At 41.1% G+C, this 14,847-nt stretch overlaps 1 protein-coding gene across 1 annotated transcript in view; it reads right to left on the reverse strand.

The window, feature by feature from the left end:
* The window catches only part of SHB (SH2 domain containing adaptor protein B), a 76,148-nt gene that overhangs the window by 21,485 nt on the left and 39,816 nt on the right, over positions 1–14,847 (reverse strand). The window contains exons 3-5 of the mRNA XM_075726855.1: positions 14,095–14,310; positions 5,293–5,464; positions 774–893 (exon numbers count right to left, since the gene is read on the reverse strand). Of these exons, the coding sequence (XP_075582970.1) occupies positions 774–893; positions 5,293–5,464; positions 14,095–14,310 (508 nt within the window). The remainder of the gene's footprint in view (positions 1–773; positions 894–5,292; positions 5,465–14,094; positions 14,311–14,847) is intronic.

The following is a 14,847-nucleotide window of genomic DNA, read 5'->3' on the forward strand; positions in this document are numbered from 1 at the left end:
GAAAGGAAACAATTCTCTTTGCACTTAATACAGCCTATACCAAGGTCGAGGTTCTCCTTGTTCTCCTGCACGGAAAACCTGGAAACTTTTCCTCTACTGGAAATGCAAGTGAGCTTATGTCCCTGCCCATGGCAGGAGGGTTGGACTAGGTGATATCTGAAGGTCCCTTCCAACGCAAACCATTCTATGATTCTGTTCTGTGATATGTTGAAGCCAACATCTGTAACATACCCTGATCAGCCTGAGGTAGGTGAGGCAAGTTCAAAGCAGCACTGAGGCTGGAACAATGCTCATTTCCTAATTCTGTAGATCTTTCATCCTTGTTCCTGGGCTTTTTACTTTCAAGAATTGTAGCAGTACTGTACAGCTCTCCCACAGTAAACTGCACAAAGCCTTCCTTCCATGTATGAAGCAAAAAGAGTAAAATCCCCAAAAAACCAGTTGCTTATTCAACCTGAAGCAGAAGCAGGAAGAGCATTTCAAATAAGAACCAGAAAAAACAAACAAACAAACAAAACTACCCCCCCCCAAAACCCCAAGTTTGTTTATTTAAATGGGCACCAAATAAAGACTAAAAATCTCTTAACATCCTCAAATTGCAATGTCCTCATTCAGTGACTGTCACTATACATCATGTAGACTGACAGTCTCAAACTCTCTGTCTGCTCTTCTGAGCTGAACCAGTGCAGCAGACTGGATCGTTTTCTCTTCTTGCACCAGAGAAGTTATGGCTTATAAATTACATTTATTATGTTTTACTGGCAAGTACTTACTTCAGTGAAAGAGAATAGTCATGCTTGCTTGTTTGACTATTTCTTACAAGGTAGCTACACTCTTTACATAAACGTAACAGGTTTTCTGCATCTGTCCGACTGATTGCTCCATGATACCATCTAGGAAAAAGCAGAGAGATTAATATACATATTCCAACTCATACTCCTTTCACTACTTCTTTTCTCTAAGGTATGAATAATGGTTCATATCACATGGATATCTTTAAGATCTAACATATTATGGATAAAAACCACATTGCTCGCATTATCTGAAGTTAACTTTACAACTTGTGGAGACCTGTAGTCCCTGTCAGCTGAAGGAAAAAACTTAGGTCAGGAGAGCATGCAACAAGATTGGTGTACACATTAATGTAAGAAATTCCCATGCAGAGCAACACATCATAATCTCTATCTTGCAAGCAGTAAATACACAATATATATATTTACTCTATTTCATCCCTGTGATATATCAGTATTTCAACCAATATACAAAAGAACAAAAAGAAAGCAAACAAAAGCAAACAAAAAGAAAATCACATCTGAAGAATATAAACAGTTAATAGTAGAAAAGATTTGCTAAAATAAATCTTTGAGAAAGGAGAAAAGTTATAAAATGTGAAGATCTATAACAAAGACACTTGTCCTAAACACAGCTGTAACAACTCACAGTGCTTTAAGTAAATCTCTGGTGCAGTGGGTGTGATCAATTCAGGGAAGAAAGGAAATGGGGAAAGGAGTGGTAGGTCCTTCACTAAACTGACCACTGCAGACAAAGAACCTCCTCAGCACATGCTGCTCTGTATCAGCAGTTAAAATCTCAGAGACCAGAAGTAAACACTTTGACCCTTCCCCCAAGTTTCCCGAGCAATGTAATGTGCCTAGTCCTGCACTGGGTCAGTCACATCTCAGAGGAAGATCTCTCCCAGCAATAGCCAGATACATGTTCAAGCACAATATGACACTACCATGCCTGCCTAAGCAGGATAATCCATACATCAGAAGTGCTCTCTGTCTATCATTACCAGGAACTGTCACTGGCCCTGTGCAAAAATATTTTCTTCCGTTTTTTATAATTTTATTTCTCTGCTGAACTTACTCTAAGGGAGATGTTCCAACTAAAAGGTAAGTGAATAAAGACCAGAGAGATCCCTTTGACAGAAATCATGCTCTTAACTACCTTGTGCTGATGTGAGCTCCATTGTCAAATCTAATGAATGTGCTAAAAAAAGTTGGTGCTCAGCTTAAAAATTCATTGTGTGCCTGGTTACAACGAAAGTCAGCATTAGAGAACGCTAAAAAGAGGGTTATACTATTGTATATTCAAGACAGACTAGAAAAGGAGGCCCTGACAGCTCCATCACTTCACAAATAAAATTGAGGCACAGATGTTTTCAGGCAATGTTCCCCCTATCCCCCATTAGGTATTTACTGCTGAAAGATATTTCTCAAAAAGCAGTTTAAAGACTAGGTTGTCTTCTGAGTGTAAGGGAAGAATATTAACACTAAATGTAAATTAGAAAATGGATTTGGGAGAGTCTAAAAATCAGTCCTATCAGCTATAAATAGTTTTTATTTCTTTTCTACCCAAAAGGCCACATAAAACCAAAATAAAATATGACCTAGCCAAAACCAGGGAGATACCCTGGACTCTGATATTTGGAGGGAAGTATTTCATATATTCTTCAGATCTGCTGTTCCCCAGGTGGCAGAGAGGTTCATGGAAACAGAATGCAGGGCTGGTTCCAGGAAGCAAAACCTGCTTTTAAAACAGTTGGAAGAAAACCAGTGCAGTATGAAGACAATTGCTGATGGGAGAACCTCTGATTCAGAAGTGATGCCTGGAAGCTGTTTTGGCTACAGCTGAGAGTAAACAGCAGTATCCAGAAGTGTAATTGCTTGTGAATCATATGCCCATGTAAATGGGACACTTGGATTGCTCCTGTTCCAGCTAGCTAGAGGAATAAGCATAGTGCTATAATCAGCTTAAAGTTCATGACTAATTTGCTGTTTCAACTGTATTGGGGCTGTTTGCCCTGGGTGTGTCTATGTTTTAAGTGTCAACATATAGGTATTTGTGCAGAAAGGTCAAAGATTCAAATATCAATGATATGGTCACAAAATAGTGAAATGACAACTTGTGAAAGATACCAATGCAAAAGCATGGGACATAAAAACCTGAAGACATGCATGTCTTCTAAGATATGCTGGAAAGCATAGGCACATAATGAAAACGTGAAAGAAAAATTCCAACATAATCGCACCCTTTGACCTTTATCAGGATCTCCTCCCAGGACTGAAAGTATCCTGACTGTAATTTATAGAACATTCTTCCTGATGTCCCTTACTTTCTCAGTGGTCAGGTTTCAGCCACTAAGTAGCCACAGCTCTACTGAAGACAGGACAGCTGCATCAATTATACAGTAAGTATAATCACTTTTTACAGCTCATATAATGCACAAGACTAATCTGTTTCTGAATTGATAGGAGCAAAACAGGAAGTGACCACATCCTATATAAGACTGGGAGGGACTCACTTTCAATAAGGCAAAGGAAACAGCAGAACACACTTTCTTTTTTTCACTGTTATTGAGGAAATGGAACAAATTAATTCAATTCCCGTGAGTCCATGAATTACTAAGTTCATAGTTAAAGATTCCTTAATCATAAGCAACTAGAAGTATTTTCTTGATATATTAGCACACCTTGGTATTCTTGCCTGTTTGTGAAAGTTCCTAACCTAACTATTAGAAATCCATTTGTCAATTTGCATGCTTCCTTTCCTGTAGATCTTTGTAGATCTCTGTTCCTCTTTACAAAAACAGACTCCATTTTTGTAGAGAAAGGTGGAATGGCTTGGCATGTGCTGTGGAGAGGTCTCACACTACTAAAACTTGAGCAATTTGAATGATTATGAATAATCTAAAGTACAATAAATCTAAACTCTTCCATTTTCTGAAATGTTATTGTTAACTGTGCATTCATTTCTGGTTTGATCCTGCATAATGAAGAATCAAAAAGAATCTCACATGAGTAACACTTGAATAATTAAAGGAAGCAAAACTAGCTATGCAGTTTTTAATTGTTATTATCAATTGCAGTTATATATAACCGCAGTTATAGTAAAAGAGAGAACCACACAACAATATATTTATGAGTCAAAAGTTAATTAGTAGATACTCAATTTCCTGCAGTATTTTAAATGTATTTTGGGGGGGTATGGTGGGCTGGAACTACCCAAATCTGAGGACCAAGTTTTACAGTCAAATTTATAGCCTTTTAGTCATTTACCTAACAGTATCACTGAGTGATTTCACAATAGTGGTTGCTACTTCCTCTGTTGGAGATAAGTCTACAATCTTTTAATGAGCAGGTGATTTAAAGGCTGAGGTTGATCAGGGGGAATATGACACCATGTGGATGATATTATTCCCTGTTTCAAGCTTAAGTCTCCAAATATTGCACATAAAAATAGAATGTCAAAGGAAAAGGAATTTCTGGAACTACCTTCTCTCAGATGCAATTGACAGAGGGGATTCTCTTGTACTGAAGATCTGACCTTGTACTGAAGTGCAAAAGGATTGCTAATGCTCCCAGTATTACGAGCATTCAGGAACAAAGTATTTTCACAAAAAGCACACTCACATCCATGCAAATTATGGCCTCCCTTCTCCTGTGAAAATAAATTCTGCATCTAACTTAGAATGTCAGTGTCTTGAGTGGGACTGCCTTCAGGGATTCAAGACACAGCTTCCTCACTTTACTGTGTGAATCCATTGGACTTCTCAGTGCTGAGAAATATCAGTGTAACCTGTGGAAATTGCTCCACAATAAGATTTGTCTGTCTTTGTGTAACAGAGGATTCAGGCCCCCTCTATGAGGCTGCACCTTTGGTATGATACCGGACAGTGGGTCTTTCCATCACACAAGCCAGTCTGTCCAAATGGTTCGAGGACAGGTAACAATGAGGCAGGACAGAGGCCACCCTTGTGGGTACCAGACATTCACTCCAATACAATACTGCCTCCAGATACCACCCTCAAGTTTGACACCACCAGAGCTGAAATAACAGTCTCTTTTCTGAAATCTTTGTAAGTGGTCTTATCAATCTCTCCCTGGACCAGTACTGCAGCCAGATGCAAGGCATTTCTGAGGTACTAGAAACTGGAAACTATGCAGTTGCAAAGAGATGGAATTTGTGCAGCTTTAAAGCACAATTTGTATATATGTGATATACACTTGTTTTCCCTAATGCAATGTTATCAACATGGTTGAAAGTGGAATAACTGCCCATACTTGGCAGATAAAATTCACTGTTCCTGATATGAGTTTCCTGTTTATCTCTATTTTGTTCCCCACAAAAGTTACTTACACCTCGCAGGATTAATTAGAATATTTTTTTTGTGAGCACTGACACAGGGAATACTGAGGAGGGGGAGCTGGATAGCAGGATCTGGGACACCTTGCTGCTCCTGTAAGTGGGGAGGCAAAGAGCTAGAGAGCAATTACTGTGCTTACTTACATCTGCTTTTCCAGTTGAATAGTTGGATCTATTCTCTCTCCCAGGATCCCATAAAACTCTGGACTGCCATGTCTGATGGGTTTAAAGCCTCCTCCAGGTGCTCTTAACTGCCTGCGCTGGTCATTTGAGGGAGAAGGAGATGCTTGCCGTTTCTCACTTCCATTAAATTGGGCTGCAAGATACACAATAATTACCTCTCCAGGCAAGGTTAACATGGAGGAAAATAGCTGTAGCACTTAGAGAGGTTTCACACTTCCCAGGGAGAATAAACATGCATCCACTAGCATTAAGATATAGTGGTTTAACTACAAAGTTATATGTATCATGAAAACATGCTTCTAACTATGCAAAATACAGTCCTAAAACTCTCTTGCTTTTCCAGTAACAAAACCCACACTCTCCTAAACCTTGTTGCGATAACTAGTGCTTATCTTAACCTTTGATACTTTCTTCCCCAAGAGATGATACTGTTAAACAAATAACAGTAACAAAGATAGGCATTCAGTCACCTGCCATAATTACAATAACAAACAAGCAAGGACATCATGAATCCTGCTTGCTTCAGTTTATGTGGAATCATCCTGACAGTGGTCTGGGTGCAAAACCAGAAAGCTAACACCCATATATCTACATCAGAAATACTGGGAAGCAGCATGAATAAAAAGTGTATCCACTTATACAATACTGGCATAAAGCTTTTGTCTTGAAACACTAGGGTACAAAGTGATGAAAAGGGAAAATGGCATTTGTTAGTTTCTCTTACAAACTATATTATTCCAAGAAAAGCAATATGACTCATTTTGCAAAGCTGTAATTTCTTAGAGCACTGCAACATCTGTAGCAAAGCACACTCTAATGATGTCAGCATCCTCATTGTACACCTACTACACTTACGCTTACAGATTCTACATATCTATAATCTCAAAAAATTAAAGGACAGAATATTCACAGAAACAGTGAACGGAGCTACCCATACTATCCTCCTGACTCTCACTGCCCTCTATGGTTGTTTTCTTCATCAAAAACTAACACTCCCAGCTGCAGATGGATTATTGTTTTAAGATCATCTAGTGAGGACCAGGAAGAAAAAACTGCACTGTATCAGGAGGCAAACATCACAATGCACACAAACACACACAGCACAATCAGCACCTCTAAGAGTTTCAACAGCAATATCAGAGAAAATGCTACAAAGACAATTAAAGGGACTCCCTACAACAGCATGTTGTACATCTCATGCATTTAGAACTGCGTGCATAACACACTGTGTGCATAACACACAGCCAGTTAGGCATGTGGCTGGTAGTACTTACTGTTTTAAAGCAACTCTATACAACAGGAAGACAGCTGTAATGTTAAAAAAGATAATGCATAGAGAATGGAGATGTGTTGGATGTGGGAAATGTTTTGGAGCATTTTTTTGTTATTGTTATATGCTTCCTTATGGGGCTTGGGACAGTTCTAAATTCCCCCTCTACTCAGAGAAAGTAGACACAAATTATTGCAAAAATTGGGCAAATGTATTAAATAATATTCTGAAGAATGCACAGCAGAAATATGCTGGTTATTTCTTAAAATGGAAACTCAGATTTAACCTCATTACTGGATAATTAAAACTAATTAGCATAACAAGGAGAAACATTGCATGTGTGTACTTGCCAGTAACATATATGAACAGCGTTATTACAACTGTAAGAAAAACACCTGGATGTAATTTGGGAACTCTGTGAATACTGGTGAACTTGATGTCAGCTTCTGACCAAGCAACATCTTTCAGACACCAGAAAATTCAGTTCACAAAACAAACATGAAACTCAGTTCTGATTGTAGACAGCAATATCTTTACAACATGACGGTTAGAAGTAGGGTCTGTCCTCCAAGAAATGCACAAAATTAAATTTCAGATACTTTTGAACATTTTCTCTGTCTGAAAAGCTCAGACATGTCTCTGGATTCCTGCCCTATTTCTTTTTTTTTTTTTTTTTTTTTTTTTTTTGGGGGGTGGGGTGGGTGGGGGTGGGAATTAAATTGGCAGGAAGAAGCAGTCTGAAAAGGATATCCAAGCAGATTAAACTGACAAGCAGTGTACCCAGTCAAGCACCAAGCCATGCAAGGCTGTTACCAGGACTGAGTTTCAGCTGCTATAAATTCCCTCTTAACCAAAGCTACAGTATATACAGTGATGGTTCAGAAGCTCAATTCCATGCAGCTGGTAAAGTTTCTTTATTGCTTCTGTTTACATAGCCATTACAGTTATGGAACTGACTGCATACCTGAGCCTTCCTCATTCTCCTTGTGGCCTCTCTTCCTCTGGCCTGTAGCTGGTGCCATGCCCCTCTGGTGCTGGCATGCCAGAACTCTCCAGCTTTCTGTGCAACAGAAGTTGCAGCCAGCAGAGGTGACCAAATCTGGCATCTACAGATCTTCCTTCAAGGAGTCCATGATCAGTGCTGAAAACTACTACCAGATGGCCTGATTTGTAACAGAGGTCCCATTCATAACTGAGGGCCACTTGTTTTGTAAGGCAATACTGAGATAGGCTCTACAGACTTCACATGCATTTCCTTTACCCAAAGGTTTGCTATCTCCACATGAGAGCCTGGAAAGGCCTGATTTCTCACACACTCAGACGGAAGCCCGTGTCAGCCTGACATTCCTGAATGGGCTCTCCAGTGTTGCTATCTCCTTTTGCAGATTTCTGTACCAGAAAGCTACTTTGGTCCTGTTACTTTGCCAACCTCATCTGTTCTGGGCAAACCAGTTTGCCCAGCTCAGCAGGAGGTCTGACAAGACCTGCCTACTTCCTATAACAGCCATCAAAACCACATTTCAGCTTCAGCTGTACAGCCTCCAGTGAAACAAAACCAAATTTGTTTGTGAAAGAACTCAAGCTGCAGACAGTCAAAATGCTGCACTCCAGCTCTGCTCTACAGAGACACATCTTTCAGCACTGCAGTTAACAGCAGAAGTCCCTGAGGAAGGCTGTGCATAACTTGCTCCACAAGTGTCTGCATGACACCAGCCGCAGTCCCATGCTTAGGATCCACAGTGCAGACATGCTCCCCTCAACCTGGACAAACTTCACAACTTGCGCACACTTTCAGTCTAGTACATCTCAAACTCCAGTTTGGAGATAAACAGGTTCTATCCATGCTTCGGCAATAAATCTTGAAATCATGTTTTCCTTATTTAATTATCTATTTACACACAGGCCAATCATAAAATCTCATATTGGACAGATTGTACCTTATTAATTTACAGTCACATGTAGACAAACTACAAACTACAGATGAAGGGAAAAAAAAACCAACAAAACTAAGATTCTTTTCTTTAAAATCAACACTCAAAAAAACTATTTCAGAATTTACCTGATAAAGACCAAAAAGTGGGTATGGAGATGATTACAGAGCTCAAAGAGTTTACAAACAGCAAACGAGTTGTGCACAAAAAAGTATGCAGTAGAAAGTAATAAATCTGTTCTATGGATTCAATGAATTAAAAATCAGCTACTTCATGTAGTATGCACAATACATGAAGAATACGGTCCAAGATTTCCATATGCACACATATGACTCAAGACAATAACTTTTAAAACTAATAATTCCATTTCTGTGGCTGCTGTGTTACTAATAGAGAAATCTGTAAAGAGTGATCTCACTGCAGACAGAGGTGTACTGGTCCCACAGCTTATATCTCAATGTTGCTAAACAATGAAGTTTCCAGTCTAGGAATTTGCATACTTTAAAAAAAAAAAAAAAGACTTCTGGGTAGCACACAATCACCATGCTTGTGTGTATCACAATAACTCTGATATTACTCTTAGTCTTTGGAAAATTATCAAAACTGGTATGTAAGGATGTCCTGGTTTTGGCTGGGATAGAGTTAATTTTCTTCATAGTAGCTGGCATAGTGCTGTGTTTTGGATTTAGTAGGAGAAGAATGTTGATAATACACTGATGTTTTTAGTTGTTGCTGAGTACTGCTTATGCTAGTCAAGGACTTTTCAGCTTCCCATGCTCTGCCAGGTGCACAAGAAAGTGGGAGGGGTCACGGCCAGAAGAGTTGATCCAAACTGACCAAAGGGCTATTCCATACCATATGACATCATGCTCAGTATATAAACTGTGGGGGGTTGGCCGGAGAGCAGCAATCACTGCTTGGGAACTGTCTGGGTATCGGTCAGCAGGTGGTGAGCGATTGCATTGTGCATCACTTGCTTTGTATATTATTATTGTTATTATCATTATTATATTATCATTACTATTTTACTTTACTTCAATTATTAAACTGTTCTTATCTCAAGCCGGGAGTGTTTCTCACTCTTACTCCTCCGATTTTCTCCCACATCCCATTGGGGTAGGGGGAGTGAGCGAGCGGCTGCGTGGTGCTTAGTTGCTGGCTGGGGCTAAACCATGACAAAGGAAAATCTCAACTCACGGAATCCCTGTGCTATGCTAAGCCACAGAAACAAGCTACAAAGAGATAAGCAGCCCTAAAGAATTCCACCTTTGAAGACTTAAGTGTCACCTGCTCAAGCATTTGTTCCCCCCTGACCTTTTATGCAGTCCAAGGGCAAGCCCAAGTAATACTTTCTCACCTTCAAACAAAATATTCTTTGCTCAAAAGTAGCTCTAACCTCAAATTGTCCAAGAACACATGCAAGAATGGCTGAACATGCCTCCAGGCAATCAAACACTGGACAGGTTGGCAAAAATAACTGGAAGCCTTTCAGCTAACACAGTCAGCAAGAATCAACTGTTAGGTTCCTTGCAGGAGCTCTTCAACAGCAATCTGCAGTCACTGTAGCTCAGACATAGCATCTGGCCTAGCTGAGAGGGCTAGAAGGATGGGGATGAATGAGGAAGCACACCATCCTTCTCCCTTGTGGGCAAAAATGCACACACAGCTAATAGGAGAGGGTCTTAGGTGATAGAGAGCAGGCGTCTGAAGGTGAGAGAAGAGAAATCCCGAGGAGACATAAGAAGGTAACACAGTGGGAGCAGGTGTCAGGTCAATGAGAGAGTCTAGACATAGATGCAGTTCTGTGGGACAAAAGAAAGGGGAAAAGAAGACCACAGAAAAAGTAAAGAAAGATGGGCAAGATGTAGATGTGGTAGCAGAGGGAAAATGGTGGAAAACCCTCCAGAATCTGGAATGAAGAACAGAGAAATTCCCTGGAAAACAATGCAGAGAGCAGCCTAAGACCCACTGCAAATCCACTACTTGTGGCTCTGCACAGCCCCTACATGTGCTGCAGGTAGCTTGTGGATCCTTCCAGGTAGCAACACCCTACCTTTACAACAGAGTTACTGTGGACAATGCTGCTGTGTAGTAAGGCTCATCTGTCAGCAGATGAAGGCTGCACAAAACCAGCCAAACCAGGACATCCTTACATACCAGTTTTGATAATTTTCCAAAGACTAAGAGTAATATCAGAGTTATTGTGATACACACAAGCATGGTGATTGTGCGCTACCCAGAAGTCTTTGCCTAGAGCGTATGCTCTAGGCAAAGGCAACATTGCTGCCATCATAGGGACACATGAAAAGGCATTGAAATATCTACTGAACTGGGGCAGATACCAATGCCATAGCATAAACCCAAAGCAGAAGACTCTACACACATACACCAGACTGATATTCAGCATCTGCATAACAGCCATTGTGGCACTGGAAACCTAGTGATACGTGTGTCTGTTGATTAGCCTATTTTGACACACAATAGATATCCCAAATCTTAGCCAGGATCTCACAGCCAGGCAATCTCCCAGCACAAGTCTTGCAAGCACTTTAATTGGTCCAGCAAAGGGGCTGAGTAAGCTCAGGCAAGCCTGAACCAAAGCCTGCTTCCACCAGAAAGAGCTCAGCAGCAGAACTGTATATCCTACTAGAAGGCACACAAGCAGATTATACTTTTGTGTTGGAGTTCATGCTCTTTAGGGAGAGAGACTACTTTATCCGCACAGCATCCAGCAGAACTGGATTAGATCCAGGCTTGAAAGAACTATCAGCATATGCTTAATGGGACAGTAACTGAGCATGGGACACTGCAAGATTATTAACAGCTCACATGCCAGAGCAAACCATGCTGCTAGGAAGAAGTAGAAATCAGTTTTGTCTAACCTCCTCTTCTGTTCCATAGAAGCCCAATAAGAGGAAAGGGGATACCAAGCAAGAGGTTTCTTTTTAAGCAGCTGCTTCAGGTTCATCCATGTGTCTCTTGCTCCTACCCATATTTCACAGGATGGATACTGCAGACATCAGCTTGGCTTGGAAACAAACCCAAATCAACCACAACCTAAAGATGTAAGAACAAATGAAGCAGAGAGGCAGAATCACTCTTACAGATCGCCACTGCTCTACTCCACTGTCCTAGAAGAGAACACATTTCTGTCAGCCACATCTGTCTGCCTGTTGGGGGATCAGGTCAGAAACACCCAAGAAGGGTATTGTCACAACAGGCTCTGTTTACAGAACAGTAGCCCTGTATAGCTGTGGAGAGAAGTAATTTCTCGTTTCTGTAGTATGGCAATACCATGGCACACAGAATTGCAAAATCATAGAATAATTCAGTTAGAAAGGGACTGTTGGAGGTGTCTAGTCCAACCTGCTTAAGGCAGGGTCTGCTATGTGATCAGATCAGGTTGTTCAGAACTTTATTCAGTCATCCCTTTACACAGGATGAAAAAAATCTAAAGATGGAGCCTGCAAAAGCTCCCTGGACAGTTGGTTTCAATGTTTGACTGTCCTTGCACAGAAAAAAAAAATTTTGCCGTATTGAGTCAGAACCTCTCCTGATTCAACCTATGTCTCATCTCTCCATTACACACCTGCTCATTTGTGAAGAACCTGGCTCCATCTTCTTGAAGGTCTCCCCATAGGGATTGGAAAGTTGCTATTACAACCCCCCAAAGCTTTCTCTTCTCCAGGCTAAACAAGCCCAGTTCTCTCAGCATCTCCTCACAAGTCATGTGCTGCAGTTTCCTGTCATTTTGGTGGCTCTCTGCTGACATCAATATTATCAACATCTTTCTTGTATCAGAATACTGGACACAGCATTACATATGCTGCCCAAGACAGGCAAAGTAAAGAGGAACAGTCACTTTGCTTGATCTACTGGCTATGTTCCTGTTCACAAAGGCCAGGATGCTGCTAGCCTTCATTCACTGCCAGGGAGCACTGATAGCCATATTTAGTCCAGTTTTCCCCAGGACTCCTTAAGCCCCTTCCAGCAGAGCTGTAACCCAGCAAGTCAGACAGTTCTCAGTCTATATCACTGTAAGAGGCTAGTCTGCTCCAGATGTAGGTCTTTGAGTTTGTCCTTGTTGGATTTTGTAAGCTTGATGTCAGCCCATTTCTCCAGACTGCCCAGGTTCCTCTGAATGGCAGCTCTGCACACACATGCCCTCTCCCTCATTTGATATCATTCCAAATTTCATGAGGTGCATTTCCTCTCCTCCTCCTCTGAGTTACTGATAAAGATGCTGAACAGGAAGGGTTCCAGAACAGATGCCCTGTGGAATCACACTTATAACCACACTCCAGGAAGAATATGAATCACTAAGCCCTACCCTTTGCGATCAATGACCCTGACAGGTTTTCATGCATCTAGCAGTCCACCCATCTAGGCTATAGCATTCCAAACCAGGTAACACAGCTGATGCCACAGCAAAATGTGCTGAAGGCTGAAGTCAACATAGATGACACCTACTGCTCTCCTTCCATTAACAGATCTAGTAGTTTCAATGCAGAAAGCAAACAGGTTTGTCAAGCAGGATTTACCCAGGGTAAATGCACACTGACTACAAATCATTGCTCTCAGGCTTCTTCACTCTCCCTCCCAGAGCCACATCTCTTTTCTTCCCTCCTCATGTCCACAATCAGCACCATACACAGCTCTCATTTCCAAGCTTTCTGCAAACTGACACCTAAAAAGGAAGGGGAACAACCCTGCTCCCAGACACAGCTTTTCACAAGAACATGCCATTGAGGGGAAAATCATAGAGCATGTATGACTCTAGCACTCCACAAGAGCATCCTGGAACATGGTCAGACCAACTGATACAGTTGGGTAGCACACAGAGACTCTGTGAAAGAAAAAGCCTTGGCCTCTAGAATCACATCCTCACTGAATGAAGCCTGCCTCAGCCATTTCCGCAAAGCAACAGAAAGGAAAATGAGAAGAGCAGTGTAACCAACATCAAGCACAGACATTCACAGAGACAGAAAAGAGTTTGTGCCAGGTCTCCCTGACAAGTTCTGATGTGGGAGAACTTCAGCAGTTCAAAAGGATTAATCCAAAACCAAGTTCTACATATCCATAGAAATGCTTGCAATTATAATGGAAATACTCCAAATACCAAGAAACTCATCGCTGAGTAGAAGCATGTTGCTGCATGCATGTTACACAGCTATTTTTTGTCCTGTCCCTTTCAGAATTGCCCCACAATTTAAGGACCTTGCAAAGCAACTCCCTCACCACAGAGCCATTGAACATAAACACTATCTACATCACATGCATTAAAATGGGGGCAGGGGCAAGGAGTGGGAGAAACAGAAGTTTTACTAACATGAACCAACTGCTGAGGCTGTTGACACCAGGTCAGCTGAAGCACCAAACAAAAAGTGCAATGTTCCACATTTCTAGAGCAGGTAAAGATTTGAGACTACCTGCATTTGCTTTTCAGAGATTTCTCTGCACACTCACAACAGAAGAGCAGAAATACTTGAATTCTCCCAAAGGCAAGTATGTATGCTATGAGTGTGAGAGAGAATTTCCTGGTTTGGGATCTAGGAATCCTACCTGCCAGAGCTGGGATGGTGACCTTGTTCCACTCCCATGGCTGATCATATTCATCTGCAGGCCTGTCATCATCCTGTGGCAATTTGCTTTCTCGTAAACGATGACTCACCACACTTTCAGAATCAGATTCCACACCACTGCCTTCTGGTTCATAGGGTGTGTCATAGAGCTGCATGTTTTTCTGATGGGACTTCATGCTTTCCTGCTTCTGAAACTCTGTTGGCAAGAAAGCAAATTGCATCAGCATCACTACTAACTATGCCTTATCATCACAGTCAATAAATTTAGAGCATTCAACTTCTATCCCTTCCTTAATAGCCACATAATTATACAGATGGCAAGCTTGTACAAGACTTCAGAATTTTACCTCTACAGTTGGTAACTGACTGGAAGCAAAAGTTTGCTCCAGTTAACAACAACAGCACAGTCTCATGCCTCCACCAACATTCCCCAGCTTGCACAGAGCCAGATTACAGGAAGCACAGAATCCCTGTCAGCCTGTGTAAAGCATGCTTACAAGCAACTGTACATAAATCCCCAAGAATGCTGAAATTGTGTATGCAGTTAACTCTTGAAGAGGAGATCATTCAGAATTACAATTCGAAGATACAAAGATCACAAAAAATAAAACCTACAGTATAATTATATATGCCGATTAAAAAAATTCTATGCAGTTACCTCTACAGAATATCAGCAGAAAACGAGCTTGGACTAGAGTAAGAACACTAATCAAAAGCACTGGTAACTAGAGCT

Source organism: Pelecanus crispus, chromosome Z, assembly GCF_030463565.1.
Source record: "Pelecanus crispus isolate bPelCri1 chromosome Z, bPelCri1.pri, whole genome shotgun sequence".
NCBI lineage: Eukaryota > Metazoa > Chordata > Aves > Pelecaniformes > Pelecanidae > Pelecanus > Pelecanus crispus.